Below are 16,840 nucleotides of genomic sequence, written 5' to 3'. Positions count from 1 at the left end.
CCTAGATGTTAGTAGTATTAACACAGTAGTTGTAACCACTGCCTGTATCTAGTAGTAGTAACACAGTAACACACAGGAGTAACCACTACTACTAGTCACACAGTAGTAACCACTGTCTGTATCTAGTTGTAGTAACACAGTTAACACAGTAGTAGTAACCGCTACTAGTAGCAACACAATAGTAACCACTGCCCTGTATCTAGTAGTAACAACACAGTAACACACAGGAGTAACCACTGCCCTGTATCTAGTCAAGGAGATTCCGCAGACATCATGATTAGAGGCCATCACCATTAAAATCACTTTCTGATTAACAGGACTCAGTGTTCCCATAATACATCTTTGTTAAAACTATAGTCTTTCCTACCTAAAATATCAGCTCCTGCAATTAAGGATAGCTTTTCCTTGAAATGCTAGGTTCAGGAATTTTTACTGCCTTTGTTCTTCCCACGGAACCTACTGAATTCAAGTTTCAGGTATCAGTAAGTTATTTCTTCTCCCAACTCCCATCATATTTCACCATCGTTTCTCTCTTGCTCATTCATTCTTTCAGGCCACATTTTAGAATCTTCTGGCATGGACAACATTATGTTTTCTATATTCAGGGTGATAGTTTCTTATGTAATATTAGAATTTTTTTCTGTTGGTGGCTAAGAATCAGGTGCACTAGTGGAGAGACATCTGCTCTTAGCAATATGGTGGACTGGATGTTTTGAACTCTGACGACCCCTAGCCCAGTCTCCCGGCTCCCTGTAAAACATCCACATGCCAGATAAATCCAGATTAAGCTGTGGCAGTCGTACTTTAAACACACTGATGAGACTGAAGACAGGTGGGGAAATTCCTCAAGACCAAAAATATCTGAATGAAATGGTAAGAAAACCACCAGCAACAGAGTTCCGGTCGTAGCTCAGCAGTTAATGAACCTGACTAGTATCCATGAGGATGTGGGTTTGATCTCTGGCCTTGCTCAGTGGGTTAAGGATCTGGTGTTGCCGTGAACATTGGTATAGGTCACAGACGCGGCTTGGATCCCATGTTGCTGTGGCCATGGTGTAGGCCGGCAGCTACAGCTCCAATTGGACCCCTAGCCTGGGAACCTCTATATGCCGAAGGTGTGGGCTTAAAAAGACAAAAAACAAAAGCAAAAACAAAAACCCACCAGCCCTGAATGTAGAACTTCGGGGACCGAGGGCCTCAGGCCATGGTGAAGAAAGATGTTAAAGACCAGGCTTTAGGCTTGAAAGAAAGTTTGGAAACTGAATCTATTTCACATGAAGCCAGAAGGTTAGAAGGGGTCACCATCAGAGAAGGACTAGGCTAGGAAAAAAAATCTGCGGGCATGTTTCCAGCTCTGCAATGATGGAGATGGCGATAGATCATAATAAAAGACTTATTTCCTGACATTTTGTTAACGCTCTCAACTTTTTCATTGTTGTTGTCGTTCAAAGGTACACAATGCAGGCACATGGAAACTACAAGCCAAGAAATCAAAGTGGTCTCAGGTAATAGCATCATCTGGAGCCTGAAAAGCAAATATTATCTTCTTTAGAGAAAAGCATCCTCAATTTAGAAATCTTAGGAGTCCCAAATTATGTTCTCTCTCTCTTTTTTTTTTTTTGGTCTTTTTAGGGCTGCACATGTGGCATATGGATGTTCCCAGGCTAGCAGTCAAATCAGAGCTGCAGCTGCTCGCCTATAGCAGAGCCACAGCAATGCCAGATCCAAGCCTCGTTTGCTACCTACACTAGAGCTCATGGCAATACTGGATGCTTAACCCACTGAGCGATGCCAGGGATGGAACCTGCATCTTCATGGATAATAGTCCGATTTTATTACCGCTCAGCCACAATGGGAACTCCCCAATTAAAAAAACAACCACAAAAAAAAGACACAAAAAGAAGCCACTTTGCATGAGTTAGCAGGAAAAAAAACCCTCAAATTTAAATTCTCAAAAAATTAAGATACAAAACTCAATATGAAGTAACCATGTAAATAAATGGGAAAATGTAGAAATAAATGAGCAAGGAACAAAAGAAAATAAAGAATAATTATACAAATTTGAAAAGGAATCAAGCAGAACTTCTAAAAATGAATCACTGAAATTAAAAAGTCAGCAGATGAATTAAATAGCAGATTGGGTTTATATCAAGAAACAAAGAATGAATGACCCAGAATACAGATCTGAAGAAATTCTTCAGAAAGTACCATATGGAAAATATGAGAGTTGAGATTCAAAGAACAGAATGAGAAGGTCTAACAAAAAAAACTGATTGGAACTGCAAAAGGAAAGAACAGAATGAATAGAGAAGAGGCAATATTTGAAGAGAAAATGATAGAAAAGTTTCCAGAATAGTCAAAAATGTGAAGCCATCAAACACAGGAAATAGTATACCAAGAAGAACTAAAATAAATCCATTATCTAAATACATCATAGTGAAGAAATACTAGAATAGCAAAGACGAACCTTTAAAAGCTGTCAGAGTCTTTTCAACAAATCGTGCTAGAGTGAATAGATATCCATAAACAAAAAAAGAACCTCAACCTAAGTATTACATCTTACTCAAAAATTAACTCAAAACAGATCACAGATTTAAATTGTAAAACTACAAAGCTTTTAGAAAAAGAAAGGTATAAGAAAAACTTCAGGATCCAGGGCTAGACAATTCTTATTCTTACCATTAAAAAGCATAGTTCATAAAAGGAAAATCTGATAAACTGAACTTGAATAAAATTAAAATCTTTTGTTCTACAGAGACCTTGTCAACAAAATGAAAAAACAAGCTATACACTGGGAGAAAATATTTTCAAACATACCCAACAAAGAGCTAGTATCTATCATATAAAAAAAAGAATTCTCAAAAATCAAAAATAAAAACCAAAAAAACCCAATCAAGAAACATTTAACAAAACAGGATATATGAAGATGGCAAACTGAGTACATGAAAAGATGTTCAACATCGTAGGCAGTTAGGGTAATGCAAATCAAAACCACAATGAGACGTCACTGTACATCGACCAGATGGCTAAAATAAAATAGAGTGAGAACATTCAGCCAGCAAGGAGAAAGAGAGACTGGATCACGCGTATACTGGGACTGCAAAATGATATGACCACCCTGGAAAACAGTTAAGCAGTTTCTTAAAAATTTAAACATGAAATTACTATAGGATTCGGCAGTTGCATTCCTGGGCATTTACTCAAGAGAAATGAAGATCCATGTTCACGCAAAAATCAAGAGCAGCCTTATCCATTATTGCCCCAAGCTGTAAAAGCCTACATGTGCTTCAGTGGGTGAATAGTTAAACTGGGGTACATCCATACCATGAAATACTACTGGCCATAAAAACAAATTAACTATTGAAACAAACCAACAAAAAAGGAGTTCTTGCTGTGGCACAATGCGGTAAGGATCTGGTGTTGTCTCTGGGGCGGCCTGGCTTTGATCCCTGGCCCAGCCCAACAGGTTAAGGATTCAGCATTGCCACAGCTGTGGCCTAGATTGCAGGTGTGTCTTGGATTTTATCCTTGGCCCGTAAAACTTCATATGCTGCAGATGCAGCCAAAAAAAAAAAAAGAACATGGGTGAATTAAAAACACTTTTTTTTTCAGCCATACCCATGGCATATGGAAATTCCCAGGTCACAGATAACCCGAGCCACAGCAGTGACAACACAGGATCTTAACCCACTGAGCCACCAGGGAGCTCCTAAAATATTTTTGACAAAAACTAAGGGTTCACCATCAACAGACTATTGCTAAAGAAATATCAAAGGTCATGTTTCAGAAAGAAGGAAATTATCCTATGTGGAAGATCTGAGATGTAAGTAAAGAGAGGGTTAACACACAAGTAAATCTAACAATTATCTGCATAAAAATAGTAATAACAATAAGGTCTAATTTGTAAGGTTAAAAACCAAAAGCGAAGACTGAAATACTGGAAGATTATAGCACAAAAGTTGAAAGATAAGTAATTTAAACTTAAAGATTTCCAAGATCTTCAATCAGAGAGGAAGGTAAAGATATTGCCATGACATTTTAAGTATGGACGGTAAATTTCAAAGGCAATGCTCTAAAACAAAGACAATGGGAGGAGGGGGGTAGAATTTTTTTAATGTTTTAAATTAATCCAAAAGAAAACAAAACAAAACAAAAAACAAACAATAAAAGCACAAAATAAAGGGGTAGGAATAAATCCAAACATACCAGAAAAGAATCGGGACTGAACTCATCACATTAAGGTTAAGATCAGATTAAAAATAATCCATTTGGGGGAGTTCCCAGTATGGATCAGTGGAAACGAGTCTGACTAGGATCTATGAGGACGCAGGTTTGATCCCTGGCCTTGCTCAGTGGGTTAAGGATCTGGCGTTGCCGTGAGCTGTGGTATAGATCACAGATGCGGCTCAGATCCCAGTTGCTGTAGCTGTGGTGTAGGCCAGTGACTATAGCTCCAATTCCACCCCAGCCTGGGAACTTCCATATGCCACGGGTGTGGCCCTAAAAAGCAAAAAAAAAAAAAAAAAAAAAAAATTAATTAATTAATTAATTAATTAAAAATGAGAAGGTAGTAAAAATCTTCTAGGTACACTATGAGCATCTTCATGTCAACAAATTTAAAATTTCAATGCAAATGACAAATTCACAGAAAAATGTAGTAAGAAAAATGACTAAACTCTTGTCTTTTTAGGATCACACCCGCGGCACATGGAGGCTCCCAGGCTAGGGGACAAATCAGAGCTGTAGCTGCCGGCCTACACCACAGCCACAGCAATGCCAGATCTGAGCTTAGTCTGCAACCTACACCACAGCTCCTGGCAACGCTGGATCCTTAACCCACTGAGCGAGGCCAGGGATCACGCACACATCATCATGGATACTAGTCAGGTTCGTTAACTGCTGAGCTACGAAGGGAACTCGAAAAATGACTAAACTCTTGAGAGAAATAGGCTAATGAATCTGTAATCATTAGTTAAATTTTCTCACAAAAGCAATATAAATGTCAGACAATTTTATAGGCACACACTATCCAATATTTAAGAAATAGGGAGTTCTCCCATGGCCTAGCGGGTTGAAGCACCTGTGTTCTCACCACTGCGGTTCTGGTTCTGTGCAGCGTAGGTTCAATCCCTGGCCCAGGAATTCCCGCATACTGCCTGTGTGGCAAAAAAGAAAAAAAGAAATACATAAAAACCCAAGAGAGAACCTGAAATAAATGTTGCAACTCTCATAAAAAAAATAGATATTAAAATCTTTCTCTTCGGTTTCAATAGAAAAAAAAAAGTCACTAACTTACTCTATAATACGGACATCAAGTTCAGACAAAAGCAACACAGAAAAGGAAGATAATAGGCCAATTTTATCATTATATAAGAATTTTAGGGGGAGTTCCCCTCACGGCTCAGTGGTTAAACAAACCCAACTAGGATCCATGGGGACACGGGTTCGATCACTGGCCTTGCTTAGTGGGTTAAGAATCCAGCATTGCTGTGAGGTGTGGTGCAGTTCACATACGAGGCTGAATTGCTGTGGCTGTGGTGCAGGCTGGCAGCTACAGCTCCAATTTGATCCCTAGCCTGGGAACTTCCATATGCCGTAGGTATGGCCCTAAAAAGCAAAAAAGAAAAAAACAAACAAAAAACTTTTAGGGAGTTCCCTGGTGACCTAGCAGTTAAGGATCCAGCGTTGTACTGCTACAGCTCAGGCCACTCACTGCTGTAGCACAGGCTCAATCCCTGGCCTGGGAACTTCTGCATGCCATGGGTGAGGTAATAAAAATAAAAACAACACACACTTAAAAAAAGACTTTTAGCAAAATGGCTGGATGTAAGAGCAGTGATCAAAAACATAACTTAAGACAGGAAACAAAAAAAATTTTTTTCAAATGATATCACTTATAATAGAACATAAAGAAGCAAGTAGTAAATCTAACAAAAGATGCTCAAAAGCTTTCAAAGGAGAACATTCGAGGGCCTAAATGGAGGGATATGCTATACTTATGAATAGGAAGATTCAGCATTGTGATGATGTTGTTTACACAAACTGTTTGAATGCAAATGTAGTTCGAGTCCTAACAGAATTTTTTGGGAAACCTTACAAGTTGGTTCCAAAACAGCACAGAAAAAAGTTATTGCATTCCTAATGAAACAGATGGGGGGACTTGCTTAAATATCAAGACCTTCTATAAAGCCATAGAAATGTAGATGTTTGGTATTACTGCTGGGGTAAACACTAATAAACCAATGGTACAGAAAGCCCATGAAACAAAACCCATTTATAGAGAGAAACTTATGTGACCATGCAATGGGGAATGGATGAACCATTCAAAATAGATGACAACTGGTTATACCCATATGTGATTTTTTTAAAAAAGTGAATTTGAATTGCCCTATTCACTTTGCTGTACAGTAGAAAACTGACAGAACCACCAACTATAATGGAAAAAATAAAAATCATTAGATATAAAAAATGAATTCCCCCACACATATACACATAAACTTTAATATGGATTAGAGTTAAATGTAAAAAACAAAGCTTTATAACTTGTAGAATATAGGAGATTATCTTTATTAAGGATTTCTTAAACAAAATACAAAAAGCACAAAACACAAAGGGGAAGGCTAATACATTTGACATTAAATTTTTCTGCCTAAAATGCATAGCCTAATTTTAATCAAACATCTAGACTTAATTTACAGTTTATAGGAAATGGAAAAGAGATAGGACGCCATGAGTACAGCATCAGATAATTCCAGAATGTGGAAATTCTACAAAGCAACTGGCCTGAACACTTCAAAAAATCAATGTCACTTAAAAAAAAAAAAAAGTGGTAGGGGTGCATGGATGGGTAGGAAACTTCTAGATCAAGAGAATAAAACGACAAAAACAACGTGCAGTACATGAACCTTGGTTGAGGTCTGGGTTTTAAAACCAACCAACATCTAAAAATGACATCCTGGGGGCAGTAAGAGAACTGTGCATACTTCGTATTACATATTATGGATAATTAATTTTTTTCAATGTGATAATAGTATTGTGGTTATATAGGACACTTGCTGTTTAGAAAAGGGATAGTGAAATACTGAAAGTGAAATATCGTGATGTCAATTTAGTTTCAAATTGTTTAACAACAAAACGTTACTATTTAATCTGGATGGAGTATATATGGATGTTCATTATGTTTTTGTGTGTTTCTACAAATGTATGAAACTTTTCATATTAAAAAGTTTGGGGCAGGAGCAGTTCCCATTGTGGCTCAGCAGAAATGAACTCGACTAGTGTCCTTGAGGATGCAGGTTTGATTCCTAGCCTCACTCAGTGGGTTAAAGGATCCGGTGTTGACATGAGTTGTGGTGTAGGTCACAAACACAGCTTGGATCCAGCATTGCTGTGGCTGTGCTGTAGGCCGCTAGCCTGGGAACTTCCATATGCTGCAGATGCGGCCCTAGAAAGAAGAAAAAAAAAAAAAGTTGGGAGGAATTTAAAACTTGTGCATCGATAGGTAAAAAAATAACCACAAACTGAGAGAAAATGTTTATACCAGATAATGGTAAAAATGAACTAGTATCCACAATCTATTATTTTTTAACTACTTGAAGCAATCTATAAGACAATATAATGTAAAATGAGCAAAAGACAAGAAAAAAGCTTTTCACAGAGAGCAATCAGGAATGAATACATATGAAAATAAGCTCAACCTTGTTAGCATTTAGGAAACACATTCAAACCATGAGACTTTCACTCTGGCCAAAATGGAGTTACAGGGGCAGGATTTACCCTCCCCGTTTAAACAACTAAACACCTGTACAAAATATATACAGCAAAGTTTTTCAGACATTGGACAAGCGTGCGGGACAGTGACTCTTGAGAAAACAAATGGGAAATGTCCTCCCGTGGCCTGAGCTCACTGCAGGGAGGGCTTGGGTGAAGAATTTAGAAAAGCCAAGGTAATCTGAAGGGCAGAGGATTAGAGGGACGTGGGAGATAGAGGGAGAGTTCTACATCTACAGAGAGTTCCCCTGAGTCTTTGGCTAATCAGTGTATGCACTTGAGAAAACTACCCAAAGGTGGGAAAAACTGGCAGAAAAGAATAGGTGGTACAATTCAAGTTCATACGGGGCTCAGACTAGTTCTCATTCCCAACAGCCAGAGTGGAGAAATCTCATAACAGACCAGGCATAGAGAAGATTATTCAGAAGGGTATCATCTCAGTAGTGGGCCCAATTAGCCCTAGATAAAGGCTGGTTTGGTCCTATCTCATTAAGCTTAAAAGCAAGCTCTGAAAGGACCAAACTATTTCTAAATAACTATGTCCCCGAACAAAGCTTAACACATTTAAAGGAATACAAAAAACTTCAACACGCAACAACATATAATCCAAAAATTACCAGGCACGCAAAGAAGGAAGTTACAACCCAATAATGAGGGGAAAAAAAATCAATCAACAGAAACAGACAAGAAGTGACACAGATGATAATATGGTCAAATACAGTAAAACAGCTATTATAAATATACCCCAGATGTTCCAAAAAAAAGAAAAGAAACCATGAGCCTGTTAAGGAGAAATGGAAGATATAAAAAAGACACAAACAGAATTTCTAACGATTAAAAAAATCAAGTATGAGGTGAAAAATACACTGGATGGGAGTTCCCACTGTGGTACAGTGGGTTAAGAATCCAACTGCAACAGCTCAGGTTGCTGCAGAGGTGCAATTCTAATCCCCAACCAGGAGCAGTGGATTAAAGGATCCCCAGCATTGCTGCAGCTGCAGCACAGGTCATAGCTGTGGCTCGGATTCAATCCCTAGCCGAGGATCTTTCATATGCTGTGGGTGCAGCCATAATTTTAAAAAAGCAAAAACAAAAACATAAAACACTGGATGAAATTAATAAGAGATTAAATTACTTCAGGAGAAAAGATTAATGAATTTGAGGATACAGCAACTCCCCTCCCTCCCCACACTATCTAATCTGAAACACAGAGAGAGAGAGAGAGAAAAAAAAAAAAAAAAAAGACTTAAAAATAAAATAACAAAACAAAGCATGAGTGTTGTGAGACAATTTCAAATTGCCTAACATATAGCTGGAGTCCCAGAGGGAAAGAAGGACAAAGACAGAAAAAAACAGATGAAAGTAACAGCTCCCTAAATTCCAAATCTGATGAAAACTACAAACCTACAGGTAAAAAGTGCCAGGAGAAGAAACATGAAGGAAAAAAAAAAAAAAAAAAAACTACATCAAGCACATCCTAATCAAAGTGCTTAACAACAATAATCAGGAGAAACCTTAAAAGCAATCAGAGAAAAAGAACAAAAAAGTTTCAGATAGAAGAACAAATTTAAGAATAACAGTAGTCTTCTTGCTGGAAATTACAATAAGATACCACTTAGCCACTGGACTGGCAAAACTGAAAAGTCTGAACTTAAGAAGTGTTAGAAATGTGAAACAAAGGTAATTCAAATAGCGGTGGCAGGGCTATGAACCTACAGCCACTGCTGAATATAATTTAGCATTATCTTATAAAGATGAAAGTGACCATATCACGTGACCAAACACATCACTCCTAGAAACAGAATGTTCATAGCAGCATTGCTTACAATAGCTAAAACAAAAACCAACCCCAAACACCCATGAACAGAAGAATGGATAAATTATGGTCTATTCACATAATACAGTATAGCAATAAAAATGAATGACTTTCAAAAAACACTAAGTTAAAAAACGCAAGTCACAGAAGTAAACATTCATTATACATACCATTTATATAAAATTCAAAAACATACAAACCTTAACATTTCATTTAAGGATACATACACATGTCGGAAAACTACAATAACAAGCAAGAGAATAACAAACACGAAATTCAGAATAGTAATTACTTGAGAAAGAGGGCATTTTTCAAATGCCAGTAATACTCATTTCCTAAGCTGACTAATGGGGACACAGATATTTACTATTCTTTATAGTTTATATATACATGTTTGTATATTTTTGTAGGTATGAAATACTTCATTAAAAATAAAGAAGACTGAAAAATATGAAAGACTTTAAAAATGAAGACAATTTATGTATAACAATAAAATTGGTGTAAAAAAGTATACAAAGAAAACGTTCAATTCTTTATTATCTTTCAGTGCCCTATACAATCAGTATTAATCTATAAGGGCCATAATCCTACTGTGAAAAAAAAATAACAGGCAAAGTCTTTAACTGCTTTGACACGAAATCTGAACATCTGGTACTCGAAGTTATACAGGAGGAAAAGTGTTGGCCACTCATTCCTGACTCTTCAACTTTCACCTGTACTTAGATTTTTCTTTATCTTTGGATTTCTTAGGACTCCTGCTTCGGTCTCTCTTTTTACTCCTCTCTCTTTCATAGGGATCAGGCTGGTATTTGGGTTTGTGACTATTACTATAGTGGCCATCCCTTTCTCGAGATCGGCTACGACTTCGGTTTTGAGGTCGGTCTCTCTTTTCATTCTTTTGCTTCTCCCAACAACTTTCTTCTTCTTCATAGTGACCAAAGCCCATTTCCCTATAGATATCCTGTCAAAAGAATAGAAAGAGAGTATATGGGTGAGTCAGTAAAACAATCATTTTGTGGATGCTCAGTTAACAAAACTTAGACAAGTTCCCCATTTGCAAGCAGTTTTAACAGCTCAAAAAAGTTTTTATTTTCTCTTTAGGGCACCTGGGGCATATGGAAGCTCCTAGGCTAGGGGCAGAATTGGAGCTGCAGCTGCCAGCCTATGCCACAGCCACAGCAATGCCAGATCTGAGCTGTATCTGCAACCTACACCTCAGTTTGTGGAAATGCCAGATCCTTAACCCACTGAGCAAGGCCAGGGATCAAACCTGCATCCTCACGGAGACAATTTTGCGTTCTTAACCCACTGAGCCACAAGAGGAACTCTGTAACAGCTTAAATTTGAACACTACCACTAACACCAAGAATCTTGTAAATTAAAACAAAAGTAGTTCAGAAAGAGACTTAACTGGAGGGGATTAAGATGGCAGAAGAGAAGGACTAGAGCTCAACTTCTCTCCTAAAAGCAATAAAATTTACACGCAACTGCTGAGCAATCTTCAACCAAATGGGCCTGGAAACTTTCAAATAGATATCCTACCCCAGAAGACAAAGAAGAGGCCATATCAAGAGGTAGGAGGGGCGATTACATGATATAAGCAACCCCATACCTCCTGGGTGGGAAGCCCCACAGACTGGAAACTAACTGGTTCACAGAGACTCACCTACAGGAGTGAAAGTTCTGAGACCCACATCAAACTCCTACGTGTGGGGATCTGGCACTGGGAGAAAGAGCCCCCAAGCATTTGGCATTGAAGGCCAGTGGGACTTGTGCATAGGAGCTCCATGGGATGGGGGAAAACAGACACCCCATTCTTAAAAGGTGCACACAGACTTTCACATGCACTGGGTCGCAGGGCAAAGCAAAGTCTCCATAGGAATCTGGGTCAACCTGACTGCAGTTCTTGGAGCACCTCCTGGGAAAAAAGGGGTGAATGTGGCTTGTTGTGGGGGAAGGACATTGGAAGCAAAGCTCTCAGGAATATTCAGCAGTGTGCCTTTCTCAGGAGGTGGCCATTGTGGCAAAATCTGGCCCTACCCAAGGGCACTGAGAAGCTCGAGGGCAAACAAAGATCCAGGTGGGATCACAGCCCCGCCCAACATTAAACAGGCTGCCTAAAGGCCCCCCAGGCACACAGATGCCTCTAAACTCATCCAGAGGAGTTCCCAACGTGGCGCAGTGGTTAACGAATCCGACTAGGAACCATGAGGTTGCGGGTTCGGTCCCTGCCCTTGCTCAGTGGGTTAAGGATCCGGCGTTGCCGTGAGCTGGGGTGTAGGTTGCAGACGCGGCTCGGATCTTGCGTTGCTGTGGCTCTGGCGTAGGCCAGTGGCTACAGCTCCGATTCGACCCCTAGCCTGGGAACCTCCATATGCCGCTGGAGTGGCCCAAGAAATGGCAAAAAAACAACAACAACAAAAAAAACAAACAACAAAAACTCATCCAGAGACAAAGCCCCACCCACCAGAGGGATAGGAATCAGCTCCACCTACCAGTGGGCAGGCATCAGTCCCTCCCATCAGGAAGCCTACAGCAAGCCCCTGTACCAACTTCAGCAACAAGGGGGGCAGGCACCAGAAGTAAGAGAGGCTATAACTCTATTATTTATAAAAAGGTAACCACATCCAAAACCTATAAAAAATGAAAAGACAGAGAACTATACGAGAAAGAAAAAGCCCCAGAAAATCAGCTAAGTGATCAGGAGATTCTCAGCCTCCAGGAAAAAGACTTTAGACTGTTGATGCTGAAGATGATGCAAGACATTGGAAATAAACTGGAGGCAAAGACAGATTATTTACAGGAAACACTGAGCAAAGAGATATAAGATATAAAACTTAAACAAAAAGAGATGCAAAATACAATAACTGAAATAAAAAATTCATTAGAAGCAACCAATAGCAGAATACAGGAGGCAAAAGAATGAGTAAGTGAGGTGGAGGACAGACTAGTGGCAATCACTGATGTGGAACAGAAAAGAGAAAAAAGATTGAAAACAAATGAAGAGAGTCTCAGAGAAATCTGGGACTATGTTAAATGCACCAACATCCGTATTACAGGGGCACCAGAAGAAGAGAGAGAGAAAGGGACAGAAAAAATATTCTAAGATATAATAGCCAAAAACTTCCCTAACATGGGAAAGGAACCACTCACTCAAATCCAGGAAGTGCAAGGAGTACCATATAAAATAAACCGAAGGAGGAAAACCTCAAGACACATATTAATCAAACTGACCAAAATTAAAGACAAAGAGAAAATCTTGAAAGCAGCTAGGGAAAAGATACAAGTAACATAAAAGGGAACCCCAATAAGGTTATCAGCAGATTTTTCCTCAGAAACTCTGCAGGCCAGAAGGGAGTGGCATGATATACTTAACATGATGAAAGGAAAAGACCTCCAACCAAGATTACTTTACCCAGCAAGGCGCTCATTCAGATTTGAAGGAGAAATCAAAAGCTTCACAGATAAGTAAAAGCTAAAAGAATTCAGCAACACTAAACCAGCTTTACAACAAACACTAAAGGAACCTCTCTAGGCAGAAGAGAAAAGGCCACAACAGGAAACAAAAATACCACAAATGACAAGGCTCACCAGTAAAGGCATATATAAAGACACCAAATCATCCATACACAATTATGCCACCAAAATCAGAAATCATGAGAAGAGAAAGGTACAAATGCAGGACACTGGGGTTGCACTTGCAATTAAGAGACCAACAAATTAAAGCAATCTTGTATATATACAGACTCTTATATCAAAACTTCAGAATAACTGCAAACCAAAAATCTACAATTGATACACAAACAAATAAGAAAAAGAAACTCAAATACAACACTAAAGATAGTCATCAAACCAGAAGAGAGAACAAGAGAAGAAGGGAAGAAAAAAAGAGCAACAAAAACAAATCCAAAGCAATTAATAAAATGGCAATAAGAACATACATATCAATAATTACCTGAAATGTTGATGGACTAAATGCCCCAACCAAAAGACACAGGCTGGCTGAATGGATACAAAAACAAGACCCATATATATGCTGTCTTCAAGAGACCCACTTCACTTCTAGGAACACATACAAAATGAAAGTGAGAGGATGAAAGAAAATATCCCATGCAAACAGGAATCAAAAGAAAGCTGGAGTAGCAATACTCATATCAGAAGAATACTTGGAGTTTCCGTCTTGGTGCAGTGGTTAATGAATCCGACTAGGAACCATGAGGTTGTGGATTCGATCCCTGGCCTTGCTCAGTGGGTTGACGATCCAGTGTTGGCCTGAGCTGTGGTGTGGGTTGCAGGTGCAGCTTGGATCCCACATTGCTGTGGCTCTCGCATAGGCCGACAGCAACACCTCCGATTCGACCCCTAGCCTAGGAACCTCCATATGCTACGGGAGCGGCCCTAGAATAGGCAAAAAGACAAAATAAATAAATAAATAAAAGAAAAGAAAGAATATTTTAAGGGACAAGGAAGGTCACTACATAATGATCAAAGGATCAATCCAAGAAGAAGATATAACAATTTTAAATATCTACGCACCCAACACAGGTTCACCACAATACATAAGGCAACTGCTAACAACCTCAAAATGACAAATTGACAACAACACAAAAGTAGTGGGGGACTTTAACACCCCACTTACAGCAATGGACGGATCATCCAGACAGAAAATCAGTATGGAAACACAGGCCCTGAATGAAGTATTAGACCAGATGGACTTAATAGATATTTATAGGACATTCCATCCAAAAGCAACAGAATACACCTTCTGCTCATGTGCACATGGAACATTCTCTAAGATTGATTACATCCTGGGCTACAAATCAAACCTCAGTAACTTTAAGAAAACTGAAATCATATCAAGCATCTTTTCCAACCACAGCCCTATACGACTGGAAATCAACAACAAGAAAAAAACTGCAAAAAACACCAATGCATGGAGACTAAACAACATGCTACTAAACAACCAATGGATCACTGAAGAAATCAAAGAGGAAATTAAAAAATACCTACAAGCAAAGGACAACAAAGATATGACACTCCAAAACCTATGGGATGCAGCAAAAGCTGTTCTAAGAGGAAAGTTTATAGCAATACAAGCCCACCTCAGGAAACAAGCAAAAACTCAAATAAACAATGTAAGTTTACATCTAAAGCAGCTCGAGAGAGAAGAACAGGCAAGACCTAAAGTTAGTAGAAGGAAAGAAATCATAAAGATCAGAGCAGAAATCAATGAAATAGAAATGAAGAAAACCATAGAAAAGATCAATGAAACGAAAAGCTGGTTCTTTGGAAAGATCAACAAAATTGATAAACTCTTAGCCAGACTTCTCAAGAAAAAAAGAGAGAGGACTCAAATAAATAAAATTAGAAATGAAAAAGGAGAAGTAACAATGGACATCACAGAAATACAAAGGATCATAAGAGACTACTATATGCAACTATACAACAATAAAAAATGGAAAACCTAGAAGAAATGGACAAATTCTTAGAAAGGTACAATCTTCCAAGACTAAACTAAGATGAAATATAGAAAAAGATGAATAGACCAATCACAAGAACTGAAATTGAAAGTGTGATTAAAAAATTTCCAACAAACAAAAGTCCAGGACCAGATGGCTTCACAGGCAAATTCTATCAAGCATTTAGAGAAGAGCTAATACCTATCCTTCTGAAACTATTTCAAAAAATTGCAGAGGAAGGGATACTCCCAAACTCATTCTATGAGGCCACCATCACTCTGATACCAAAACCAGACAAAGATACCACAAAAAAAAGAAAACTACAGGCCAATTTCACTGATGAACATCGATGCAAAAATCCTTAACAAAGTACTTAGTAAAACGCATCCAATAATACATTAAAAGGACTGTACATCATGATCAAGTCGGATTTATCCCAAGGATGTACGGGTTCTTCAATATCCACAAATCAATCCGTGTGATACACCACATTAACAAACTGAAGAATAAAAACCACATGGTCCTCTCAATAGACACAGAAAAAGCCTTTGACAAAATCCAACACCCATTTCTGATAAAATCCCTTCAGAAAGTGGGTATAGAGGGAACCTACCTCAACATAACAAAGGCCATATGTGTCAAACCCAGAGCTAACATCATTCTCAATGGTGAAAAGCTGAAAGAATTCCCAATGAGATCAGGAACAAGACAAGGATGTCTGCTCTCGCCACGACTCTTCAACATAGTTTTGGAAGTCCTAGCCACAGCAATTAGAGAAGTAAAAGAGATAAAAGAAATCCAAATTGGAAAGGAAGAAGTAAAACTATCACTATTTGCAGATGACATGATACTATACCTAGAGAATCCTAGAGACGTTACCAGAAGACTGTTAGAGCTCATCCATGAATTTGGCAAAGCCACAGGATACAAATTTTTTTTTTTTTTTTGTCTTTTGTCTTTTTGTCTTTTGTTGTTGTTGTTGCTATTTCTTGGGCCGCTCCCACGGCATATGGAGGTTCCCAGGCTAGGGGTTGAATCGGAGCTGTAGCCACCGGCCTACGCCAGAGGCACAGCAACGCAGGACCCGAGCCGCGCCTGCAACCTACACCACAGCTCACGGCAACGCCGGATCGTTAACCCACTGAGCAAGGGCAGGGACCGAACCCGCAACCTCATGGTTCCTAGTCGGATTCGTTAACCACTGCGCCACGACGGGAACTCCAGGATACAAAATTAATACATAGAAGCTCACAGCATTTCTACATACTAACAATGAAAGATCAGAAAGAGAAATTAGGGAAACAATACCGTTTACCATTGAATCCAAAAGAATAAAATACCTAGGATTAAACCTACCTAAAGAGACAAAAGACCTGTACTCTGAAAACTGTAAGACACTGATGAAAGAAATCAAAGAGGACACAAATAGATGGAAAGACATACCATGCTCTTAGATTGGAAAAGTCAATATTATCAAAATGACTATACTACCTAAGGCAATCTACAGATTCAATGCAATCCCTATCAAATTACCAAGGATTTTTTCTTTTTTTTTTTTTTGGTCTTTTTTCTATTTCTTTGGTCTGCTCCCGCGGCATATGGAGGTTCCCAGGCTAGGGGTCGAATCGGAGCTGTAGCCACCGGCCTATGCCAGAGCCACAGCAACTCGGGATCCGAGCCGCATCTGCAACCTACACCACAGCTCACGGCAACGCCGGATCATCAACCCACTGATGGAGGCCAGGGATTGAACCCGCAACCTCATGGTTCCTAGTCGGATTCGTTAACCACTGCG

General features: G+C 39.0%; 1 protein-coding gene across 1 annotated transcript in view; it reads right to left on the bottom strand.

Annotated features, from left to right (window-relative positions):
- Positions 6,544-16,840, bottom strand: part of PPIL4 (peptidylprolyl isomerase like 4) — a 45,923-nt gene continuing 35,626 nt past the window's right edge. The window contains exon 13 of the mRNA XM_021086908.1: positions 6,544-10,547. Coding sequence (XP_020942567.1) covers positions 10,296-10,547 — 252 coding nt within the window. The 3' untranslated portion in view covers positions 6,544-10,295. The remainder of the gene's footprint in view (positions 10,548-16,840) is intronic.

The sequence above is a fragment of the Sus scrofa genome, chromosome 1 (assembly GCF_000003025.6).
Source record: "Sus scrofa isolate TJ Tabasco breed Duroc chromosome 1, Sscrofa11.1, whole genome shotgun sequence".
NCBI classification, from domain to species: domain Eukaryota; kingdom Metazoa; phylum Chordata; class Mammalia; order Artiodactyla; family Suidae; genus Sus; species Sus scrofa.
This window is presented reverse-complemented; position numbering and strand designations above follow the sequence as displayed.